Raw genomic sequence first — 11,732 nt, forward strand, 5'->3', positions numbered from 1 at the left:
ATGATAATCAGTCAAAAAAAGAATTGGTTTAATACTAGAAACTATAACATTATTAGCTTGATTATACCAAAAGGAAGAAATGTTTCCTTCATTGAACACAGAATGTCATTTATCTAGGTAAATCAAAATCAGTTCATGTAATACATTAACAGAAAAGAATTTAGGTTTATAGAGTCCATCATTTCATTTTCAGAGATTCCCTTTCTATACGTGATCACAGTCAAAAGGTCAAGAACCAAGAAGTCAGTAAGTTCCTAAGGATAGCCTCAATATCACATCACTCCTCTAACAAGTGGTGAACAAGAGGAAATTCAGCCACATCCAACACCCACATCCCATACACAGTTAAAAGAATTTCCTTCATTTTTTTTCCTCCACTGATTCCAACAAAGAAATATGAGAAAAACTGGAGGGTTCTCACTTATTTGAATAACAAGTGAAAATCTAAAAATATCTTCACTGCATGTTATTACCAACTGTATCACTGGGTTTTATAGTGACAGCCCTGTGCTATAATTTCTGGGAAAACCTCTACATAAAGCTCCATAAACCCAACCATTCCTGTAATGTATCGCCTTATCTAGCACACAATCATTTCAAACACAACTTTTCATGTTAGCATAATTTGTTGAAAAATAGTAATAAATACATCCATGAAGCCAGAGAAATCATTGCACAATCTATTGTAACTTGTTCTTACCAATACTGACAGTTAATCCTAAAGCGAAGATCCAATGTAAAAGAAAAATAAAATATTCCAATATGACTGGATTTAATTAAGGATATTCATTATACGCATACCTTTTAATGGACAAATGCTCCCGATCAACATTATAAATAATCTGGGCCAACTGCAGAGTAATGTCTGTGAACAATTATCACAAAACTATACATGGATAGCTGTCAGTTGGTGGAAGAGTTCTTGCTTTCATAATAAATATAAAATCAATTTCCTGTTCTAGTTCCTATTCCAAGTTGAAAATGATATATCTGACTATGAATTCCAACTACCTTCATCCTTAGTATGTACGTGGTTTTTTTTTTTTTTTGAGAAGTGTGGGGAAAAAGAAACTTATGAGACCACCTGAGTCAATTCTTCTTCATTTGAAGACACTAAGATAGTAAAAGTTTCTACATAACATCACATATAAGCTTGCCATTCCATTTACACATATATTTTTAAATGCACTGATTTCCCCCCATCAAATGTCAGTCAAGTATTTCTGGGGTCCCTCTCAGTAACTTCTCTATAAATTCCTATATGCAAGGCTTTTGTACATTTGAAAGCCTGTAAACACCTCTTATGTAAAAAAAATAATATGCAATTTCAAAAGCTTTTTGTTCCCATTTCAATCAAAAATAACTTCATACGCTTTAAATGAAATTTTGCAAGTAATCATAGACTAATGAGGATTCATTGATTTAACTAGTTCAGGGAGAAGGGAATGAGAATTTAAAGTAAGCAAGTTATTTCATTTAGAAGACCAGCTAATATGCAGGTACACTAAGTCCTCTTTACCGAGAAATGTAACCAGGACTTTTGTCTCAGGAGAGACTCTCATTGCCCTCTCTGTGTGCACATTCCTAACTCCCATTAACATTAACAGGCACCATACATGCACACGGAGGAGATGCCAGCCTTGGTAGTGTGTATGCATGGCAGCTGTGGTGACTAAATAATCCATATGGCTCTGAAGAGAAGTTATGGTTTACTAGGTCTAGAGTCACAGCCACAGTAGTGGAATTCAGGCACTAGAACCAAGCCTCAGTATAAATGCTTTATCCAAACACTCTCCTATCTAACCACAGCCTGGTAGCAGTTAGGGCAGGGTCTGGCAATTCTACTTCTAGCAATGGTTTATAGAGGTAAAACAAAGTTCCATGTTTAAGGAAATCTTAAATTCTTCATAGGCCCAGAGAAGTTCTGTCCTCCTCCCAGACCATTACTCCAATTCCAATATTCATTCATACATCTCCCCACAAAATATAGAAAATCACATAGTAGCTTTATAGAGAGAAAAATCAAAGGTCTGGCTTAAACCACTACAGTTAGCAAAATCAGAATCAAGTATAAAACTCACTTCAACATGAAAATTAAGAAATGCAGCGATCTTATGACAACACATACATGCTGAAATATAAATTCCACAGGTGTGTAAAGTACAGAGTATAACCACTAATTCTAATTGTTCCTGCTTTCAGGTTTAAAGTCTCAGTCTTAGTGCTCATTTAATATAGTTTTCTAAAGCCCAAGGCAACAACTTACTCCTTTTTTCCCTACTCAAGAAAATATTCTTGTGAAGTTCAGTTTAGTGAAGACATTGCTGCACAAACACACGCAAGTTTACACTCTGAAAAAAGATGATAACAGTTTATTAGCCATGTTGCTGAAATTAGGCTTTAGGAAAAAAAAGACTAGACGAAACAAAATTCCTAGTATACTTTCATACAGAGAGATTACAATAAAAACTGCCTATTTGTATCTCCAATTAGGTCAATTAATATTCAGAAAAATTCTGTAACACCACATTTAAATAATCATAAGGTAGGGGGAAATATACCAATGTTCTAGAAGCTTCTCTAGACCTTTCAATCAATTTTATTTATATGCAAAACCAAGAGAAACTCAAAAAAAAAAAAAAAAAAAAACACAAAGCTCCTCCTGATGCTAAAGCTCTCAATTTACTGACAGGCAAATGGCTTCATGCTGCCACTTAATCTCATTTCTTGCATAATGCCCTCTAATTAGCATATCAAAGTGAATTAATACTTCTAGGGCATTAGCAATGGGGAAATCTGCTCCAGGCTCACAATAGCAGTTAAGAGAGAGCCAAGAAATCCTCAAAAACACCACAAACCACTTTGCATTGCAAAACTGTTCAATTTATTTATCCTCTCTCTCTAAACACTTTTACCGCACACTGTTTTACTACTGTTCACCAAACAAAATGATAATTGCCAAAGTTACCAGCATCTGTAATGCCTGTTAAGAATCTTAATTTAGATTATGTTGCAGATAATTTCTATATACAACCATTTGTTCTATTATAAATGTTAATATGGAGAAGACAGTGGAAATGTTGACATTCTCAATTAGTTAATTTGAATTTGAAATAAAATTTTATGGTATTTTAAAATTTATGAATTTTTTAATGTAAAAAGCCACCTGCTGGACTCTGATGCCTATGAAATGTGCTTTGAAAACTGATGTATCACATAAAACAAAACACACACAAAAAATCATTTTGCCGTAACATATGTTGAGTCTCCCAAATAATGGTTTAAACATCGTGAGGAATCATCACCATTAAAAGGATTACATTGTATTCTTCATTAATATGATCACACAAAAAGGGCTATTGTTCAAAATAGCTTAACATTTTTAAAGCAGTTAAACTCAAGAAAAAATACAAAACTTTTAACAATTATTTTTATCCAAAACTAATTTTAATTGTCTTCAGTCCTAATCAGCTACTATCATGTAGTCAGTCCATTAAAAAAAAAAAAAAAAAAAACCTATGCCAGTTCAACTTAACATTCTATCACACCATTTTTTGCTTAGAGATACACTCCAATTTAGTACCAAAGCAAACTACCATTACCATCAAAAACTACAAACATATTATATTTATGGAATACATTGTTAAAAAAATAAAGAGATTCTGGTTACTATTCTACCTACAAAGGCAATAATTAGAATTAAGTTTGGAGATTACTGAAATTTACTTGAATATGTTCTGTGTCTGAGGAAGGCATAAAGAGATGCTTTATTTTTTCAGTGACTCGCTCAAGCATTGCTTATTAATTTATTTGCTAAATATAACAACACTATCACTTAGCTGTGATAGCAATTTGTTTGATTAACTTCTGTAACAGTGTAAGAAAATCTGATAGCCAGGTCTGGAAAACTTCCACCAACTTACACTACAGTGATGTAAATTACTTCACTACCTACTCAAAAGACTCAAATGGCCTACTGAAGTAGAGCAAATGCTTGAAAAGGTCAACATGGGGGGGGGGAAGGCGCAAGCTTTGTTAGTCAGTTACTACCTAAATCATGCTGATCACACTGATAAATGGCTAAAACACAAGCCTGCTGAGAAAACAAATAAAACATTATTCTTATAGTGTCAATATTGAAATAAATACCTAAAGATGTCCACATGTACATGAATAGAGAAAATATAGTCTAAAATCTTCATTTAACTTTATGTGTTTGTGCTGATGTTTTAAGTATTTATTCTGAATAGATACCTCAAAGTTACGAGTATAAAATAAAATGACTGATTTAGGGTGTGGTTCATGAAATGCGGTTTCAATTCTTTATGACCATACTTCATATAACAGAACTTCATCCTGTACAATGCCACCATAAAATATCAAAATATAAATAATCCAAGTTAAACTTAAATCTGTCTTGGAAGAAGCCTTTCACAAAATTTATAAATTGAAATCTAGAAGTACAAGTGAAATTAATTAAAAGGGAAAGGATTATAGTATGAAGGACGTACACAGATATATTTTATGAAAGCCGGTGAAACACTACACTCTTTAGGGCAAATCAGGGCTTCCTTTGCCATTGTATTAATACACTTCTGCTTAGGAATTAAATTATGTAAATTAATAAAATAACATAGTAAAGTCCCAAGCAAATGACCAAAACTACATAAATCTGTAATAAAATGAACTCCACTAAAACTGAGGCATGAAAGAATTACTTGCACAGATCAAGTTAGCACTGACAAGAGATTCAATATATTTTTATTGGGAATTTAAAAAGAGAGTTGTAAGATATCCCCACATTTTTAAGATAATATAATACTTGATACTGTAGATCATGAAGTTCTAAACCAGTATGGTAGTAGGATTTTTTTCTAGATATTCGATGAATATAATGCGTGTATTGTCTTAAAAAGATGAGAAAGGAAGAGTAAAAAAGTTAGAAAAACACCACCCTTTTACATCCTCCCTCAATACCACCTTAAAAACTATAATGAGTTATACAAATCTATAAAAATAAAAGAAAATTGATAAAAACATTCTTAAATTGTTTTAAGGAAAAATTTGTGATAAAGCAATATAATTTATGACACTTCTAAGATATACTGACTTTAGACTTTTTCCTGTTTATTTAATATTTCCAATGTAAACAAAATGTAACATGTCTAAAATTGATATGAAATTTTAAATGTTAAAAGTCCATTACAATTTGCTTCAAAATAATTTTGAAAGGGTGAGAGTTACAAAGAAAACAAGATTGGCCAAGTGTTGCCAACTGCTGAAAGTAGGCAATTAGTTCATGGGAGTTCGAGTGTTTTCTTAGCTCTACATGTTTTTTATGTTTCCAGTTGTCCATAAGAAAAAGTTTTTAAAAAACAGAAAATAAGTTCATTAAAACACAAAAATGAATCATGTGTGGAATGGTGCATTTGCTTTTAAAAGTCTAGGACAAATAATGATAACTATATTGGACATACTGCAAGAGCAACTTAAATGAATATATGCAATATATACAATAGCATTTAGTCCCATACATAACAGTTTTCATCTTTCCTGTTAAATTTTCACTTTGTGAAATATTTGGTTTTTATACACTGGGAATTAAAGAATTACATGGCACTGTACAAAGAAAAAGAGCAAATTTAATATTGAAGCATAAAAAAAAGAAGACAGAAAAAAAGAAGACTCTAATGAGTTTCTAAGCCTGTAGGGTCAGAATTAAATAGAGGTGTTCACTGAGAGTACTGCTCTATCCCTCTGAAACCTCGTCATACTGATGGCACCAAAGATAAAAGATTTAATCATATATATCACATTCTAAATGCATACAAAAACTCATATAACAAGCTACATTCTTGATTCAGTTTTGATATCTAAAATTCCTATGACTTGTTTTTTGCTGGGGGGGGGGGGGGGGGGCGGTTCCTTTAAAAGTAAAACATTTTTAATAGTCATTTCTTCTCCTTAAACATAAAAAATACTTCAACCAGCCCAACCAGCCAAGCAGGCCTTTCTCTTCCCCTGCGGACACCTCCTGCAGTAGAGAAGTTCATTAAGTTTTATGATCTTCCCAAGTCAGTCCTGCTTATAAGCCTCACAAAGGCCACAAATCTGGCAAACCATCATGTATGCCATTAGACATTACTAGTAAATGAATGCTATTTAGGGTTTGTGGTGGCAATAAATCAGAGTTTGGTTGGCAGCTATCAACATAGAGTATTTTAACCTACCATTTAGAAAGGAAAAGGTTGTGTTGTTTTTTTTAAAATACAAAACATTTTTTTCACAATATGATTCAGATTATATACGAAAATGTTGGATTTTTCATTAGAATCTTTTTAAGTGCATTTATTTCTCAAAAAGAACCATTTTCTTCATTTGAACTCTCATAAATAAAGGCTTTGGAAAGAAGGCAAATTTGTGAGGATGGACTATTTCACAAAGGAAAGTACTTCAACAATTAAGATTAAGGTGGCCAAAAAGATGCGAGGGAATGCACCAAAATAAGTATGTAGATGAGGAGACCCTGGAGAACCAGGGATATTAAATAAGACAAAGATCGTAAAATATGGCTAAAAAAAGTCATCAAGGGGAAAATCTAAACATATCAACAACTACCTCGCTGGTTGCTTAGTTAGTTGAAAATAGACAAATTAAAAAAAATAGACAAATATGTTGATTTTAAAGCCTATAACTCTTTAGTTGCTTTCAAAATGCATAAATGTTACAACTCAATGAAAGATGACATTTCTACCCAAAGATAATTGTACGATGAATTTTACAAAAGAATACAGTTTCAAGAAATAGCAAGCATCTCATAGTAAAAGTATACTTTCCCTACCTCTGAACAAGAAAATAATATAATTGTGGTAGATTACCCATTTACCTGTCAGAAAGGAAAAATATCTTTTCATATGTGGTGGAAGAGAAAAAAAGAGGTTTTCCAAACTAAATCCCTCATGTGCATCAGAACTGGCTGTGTTCACTGCCTGATCAGGAACCTCAAAATCTACTGGCAGATCTATAAATACATGGAATTCTTTTTAAATGATTTTGTCTTATTTTAGGAAAAGCACAACTGAAATGACATTATCCCTTGAAGTGACAGTTTTTCCCCCCACCTCCCCACTAGTCAACCCCCTACCCCTCCATTATGCAGAATAGAGTCATCACATAATATTCCAGTTTCTGCTACAAATAGGTAAACTTTCTCTAGATTGCAGAAAAATAATCTCTGGGTGCTACATTATTAGATTAAATAAAATGATCTAAAGAAAAACCATTATGCAATATACATATATTCTACAATGATTATTTTATAAGTTCATGATGTTTCCAAAGCACAACTGTGGGAACAGATGTGGGGAGAAAGGGGGAGGCCTGGAATTTGCTGCCCCGCGTTCTTTGCCTTGGTAACACTAATGTCTACACAGATGTTTTATTTCAAATCAAGGATACAAGGTCCAGCGTCCCTGTCTCTTTCTAAGACTAGTTTTGGAGGATGAGGTGGAGCTATGGGTGGTGGGTAGAAAGGAGAGGAGAGAAAGAGCTTCACCCCCATCAATCATATGGTACTTAAATCCTGTCCCTCTCCAGCTTAGAGAGGCAGGCAGGAAGATGCCTCTACCCAGACAGCCGCCTTTTACTCTTTGTCGGCTGTTGGCTTTTTACAAAAGAGATAACGTGCAAACTTGAATCTGCCGGCCAAAGCATAAAAAGAGGATCTAATTTACAAGTTATCACTGAAAGCCTCAGAAACAATTTTCAAAACACAAAAATTTCCTTTGTCAGCTACCTCTTCCTTTCTAAATAGCAAGAGCCCGACCAAAGCTCTCTCTGCCAGTAATCCCAGAGTCTGAAAAGACTTGTTTCTTTTTCGTAACTCACCTTTGACATGAGGCTGACTATACTTTCCTTTCAGAATAGTGTAACTAAGTCTTGTGCAAATAAGCAACTAGAGGACTTATGCCTCCTAATTGAATTCGGCCTGCTGCTAAGTGTCCAAATAAGAAAAGCAGTTTGCTGGGTTTGGTTCTCGAGCTGGCTAGGCCAAAACTTTAAAAAGGCAAAAAAATAAATACAAATAACGAGAAGGGGGTGATAGGAGAAGAATATCAATCTCCTCTCCCTAGTAATATAATGCAGTGTAAGTTGAATCAATCTTAATATTCACAACATAGTCAATACCCCAGTGCTTAGCTGTCAGCAGAAACTGAAGTGGAGCCCTGATAGGGAGAAAATCCTTGGACATTAAGCAACATAATTTACTGAGAATTGTACACTTTTAGGCTTCTAAACTAAAAATCTTCAAGATTTAATGTTTGATGTCTCATTTTATAGTCAGACAAAAATTATCTACCATTTTAAATCACAATGCTTCCTAAAGGTGGCTAAAAATCAACACAAAGTTAGTAATTTAAAATGCCTGTAGTTTTCAAAATGTAAAAAGTTATCTTAAAAAGAATCACTCAGCATTTACAAACCATGAATGCTATGTGAATGAGAAGCAAGAAAACTGGTCTTTAAAGATCTCAATATTTTCTATTAATTATGGTTTTAGTATACATTTTAATAGATAGCAATAACCCATCATCTTCTCTTGATTACTTTTAGAATTTGAATAGCATTGAGTGTGAAAAATCTACTTAAAAGGATGGCAATTCTCCTACCAACTAACAAGTATATTCAGTGTACTATCATTTGTACACTTGATTTAAACACAATGACATTTAATCTTTTAAATAGCATCACTTGGATATTGCTATATCCTGGACTTTAACTTTCTCTTCTCTGCCTCAACTTAAAAAACAGCAACTTTATAATACCATATAGCTACCACACACACACACACACACACACACACACACACACACCCCAGACAAATCAACAGTAAAGCTTGTTTAATGCACTTGTTTGCCATAAAACAGGGCAGATAATGCCAAATCCGAACTAAAGCACCTAAATTAAATTTCTAATTCCACTTGAGTTATCACCTCAAAACTAAAATACCTTTAATTTTAAAAAAGTCTAACAAGAAAATTCAATTGAAATGAACTGTCAGAGATTCATGTTTTTGTAGTTTTTATTCCAGCACTTCTGTCAAACCTGTCTTTCTCATATGTTCCCTGCACTGAACACTTCAAAAATTGTGTAACCTGCTGTGAACCTTTTTCTACTTTCTAAAATATATTAAACATATTTACAGTGTAATGACTTCAAACATAAAATTTAATGAAAGTAATAGATGTAATACATTGTGTATGCCTAAACACATCATTACCCTTTCCTGCTTCTTAAAAGTAGCCTTTCCAACTAAAACCCCAATCCAGACATCCTACTGGAGTCTGTTCAATTGCATCTATCTGCGGAGCTGAAGCTTAGGGTGTCTAAGTAAAACAAAGTTAGGGGATGCTTCTCCCAGGGACTCGGTCCCTGGCATCCAGTCTCCCGTTGCTCCTTTTAAAAACTGACATACAAACAAGGCGAAAGGAGCGGGAGAAGGCGGCTGGCGCTCGGGGGGCCCCCCTCCCTGCCTGCAGCCAGGGGCGGCCGCCTGGGGACAGCGACCCAGCCCCGTCCGCATCTACACTTCATTTTATACCAGGGGCGGAATTGAGAAATCGACTCCAGATTTATTGCAGTTTTTTCTCAAGACCAGGAGGTGGGAAGGAGAGAATGATCAAAGATGGCGGTGCCCAAAAGCAGCAGCTCTCAACTGGAGAGTGGAAGGAGTAGCTCTGACCCCACCTCGGGGGTCTCCAGGCCCACTGCGGGGCGCAGCCTCTTACCTGTTTTCTCTTTGATCTCACACAGGACGCTGAAGAGCGCAGGTTTCATTCTGTGACAGTTCAGAGCATGTTTCCTAAAAAACAAATCGCAAAATACAAAGGTATTAGCATCACCTATGGAATAATATGGCGCCTTCCTTTAAGTTAGACCCAAGATTTAATTCCGGCCCTCTATTTTGGAAGGCTCGCCTGGAACCAGGGCAAGTCAACAGAAACTCAAGTTGACTAGTTAGCGAAAGCCCGCAAGCTCCGGCGGCTAAAGCTCCAGCCCGTACGAGGCGCGACCCATCTGTCCGGCAGGCAGCTGCCTCGGCGACCGCAGGGCGCGAACCGGAGCGGGGAGCCTCGACAGCCGAGCAGGGCACGGCGGCCCGAGGGAGGGGACGGCGCGGAGGGGCCCCCGCGCCCGCCCTCCGCAGGGGGAGCGGGCGCCGCGCCGGCGGCCGGCCGACCGCGGCCAGCGGGCGGTGACAGCTCGGCAAAGTTTGCGAGGCGGCCCTCCCCTGCCCGAGAACTTGGCCGCCCGCACCCGGACCCGCCGGGGAGCCGCCCAGCGCCCCGCGCCCGCCGGGCTGGGGCGGCCGCCCGCACCGCGAGGCTGGTCGTCCGGCCGCCGAGGGAAGCCCGGCGCCGCGACTCCGGGCGGGAGGAGAAAGTTGCACTTCCCGCGAGCGCGGCCCGGGGCCCTCTCGGGGCGGCGTGCACGGGGTCCAGGCGGGAGGTTTGAATCCGTGGGAGGGGGCCGGGCCGCGAGAGGGCCGGGCGGGGGAGGTGAGACAACCAGGAAATCCGCGGGCACCGCGTCCGTCCCGAGCCCCGAGACCAACTTTGCCGACTCCCGCCCGCGTCGAGGGGTGCGGGCAAGGCCCCCGGAGGCCCGGGCAGGCGGCCGGTTTGTGGAGAAAGTTCCCCGCCCGGGGCTGAGGCCCCTGCCCCGGGCGCCACCCGGGGCCCCGACTCGGCCGCGGGCCCGGCTCCCGCACACACACAAAAGATGCTTAATGAGACACCAACTTTGCTTGCGCCTCGTCCAAGCTCTGGTCGGTGATGGTCATGATCTGGTGGAGGATGTCGCCGATGTCCTGCTTCCTGCCGTCGCCGTCCGCCCCTTCGTGGCCGTGCGGGGGAGGCGGTAGGGCCATGCCCCCCTGCACCGAGTGGCCGGCCAGGTTCACCCCGGCCAGAGTCTGCAGCATCCTGGATTGATCGTCCATCCCGCCGCGCGCGGGCGGGAGCGGGCGGCGGCGGCGGCTAAGGCGAAGGCTGAGGCGGCGGCGGCGGCGGCGGCGGCGGCGGCGGCGGCGACGAGGGAGGAGAAGAAAGAGGGGGAGGGGGAGGGGAGGGGGAGGGGGAGGCGGCCGCGCGCTCCCCGCCCGCGCGGGGAGGGGGCGGCCCGGCCGGCGGGGCTCGCGGCTGAGGCGGCGCGGACGGGCGCCCGGCTCCGGCTTCCGCCGCCGCGGAGGCTCAGGAGAAGCGCCGGGCGGAAGCGCCGGGCTCCGCGGCGGTGGCGGTGGCGGAGGCGGAGGCAGCGGCGCCCGCTGCCCTCACGCGGCCGCCGCGCCGCCTCCTCGCCGCCGCGCGCCCCGCCGGCCGGCCCCGCGCAACTTGCTCCTCAGAGCCCGCCGAGTTGCCGGGACGCCCGCCGCCCCCCTCGCCAGCCTGCGCACTCCCCTCCCTCGGCCGCCGCCGCCGCCGCCGCCGCCGCCTCCGCCTCCGCCTCCGCCGCCTCGGCCGGGCGGGATCCGAGCCCCGGTGGCCCCGGGGGAGGGAGCGGCGGCGGCGGGCGGCGGCGGAGGAGGAGGAGGCCGGCGGGCGGGCCGAGGGGAGCGAAGGGGGCGGAGGAGGAAAGTTTGGGAGCGGGCGGGCCGGCGCAGCGGGGCGCGGAGCCCAGTGGAGGGCCCCGGCGGGCCGCGCGCCGGGCGGACAGCAGACTGATGGGGCGGG

At 41.1% G+C, this 11,732-nt stretch overlaps 1 protein-coding gene across 3 annotated transcripts in view; it reads right to left on the reverse strand.

Moving 5' to 3' along the window:
- Positions 1–11,153, reverse strand: part of PBX3 (PBX homeobox 3) — a 218,316-nt gene extending 207,163 nt beyond the window's left edge. The window contains exons 1-2 of one of the 3 annotated variants that reach the window (XM_026009313.2): positions 10,803–11,153; positions 9,789–9,862 (exon numbers count right to left, since the gene is read on the reverse strand). In XM_026009313.2, the coding sequence (XP_025865098.1) occupies positions 9,789–9,862; positions 10,803–11,002 (274 nt within the window). In that variant the 5' untranslated portion in view covers positions 11,003–11,153. Of the gene's footprint in view, positions 1–9,788; positions 9,863–10,379; positions 10,705–10,802 lie in introns of those variants that run through there. The other 2 variants (XM_026009311.2, XM_026009312.2) reach the window with 2 other exon arrangements.
- Positions 11,154–11,732: the final 579 nt, after the last annotated feature.

This window comes from Vulpes vulpes, chromosome 2 (assembly GCF_048418805.1).
Source record: "Vulpes vulpes isolate BD-2025 chromosome 2, VulVul3, whole genome shotgun sequence".
NCBI lineage: Eukaryota > Metazoa > Chordata > Mammalia > Carnivora > Canidae > Vulpes > Vulpes vulpes.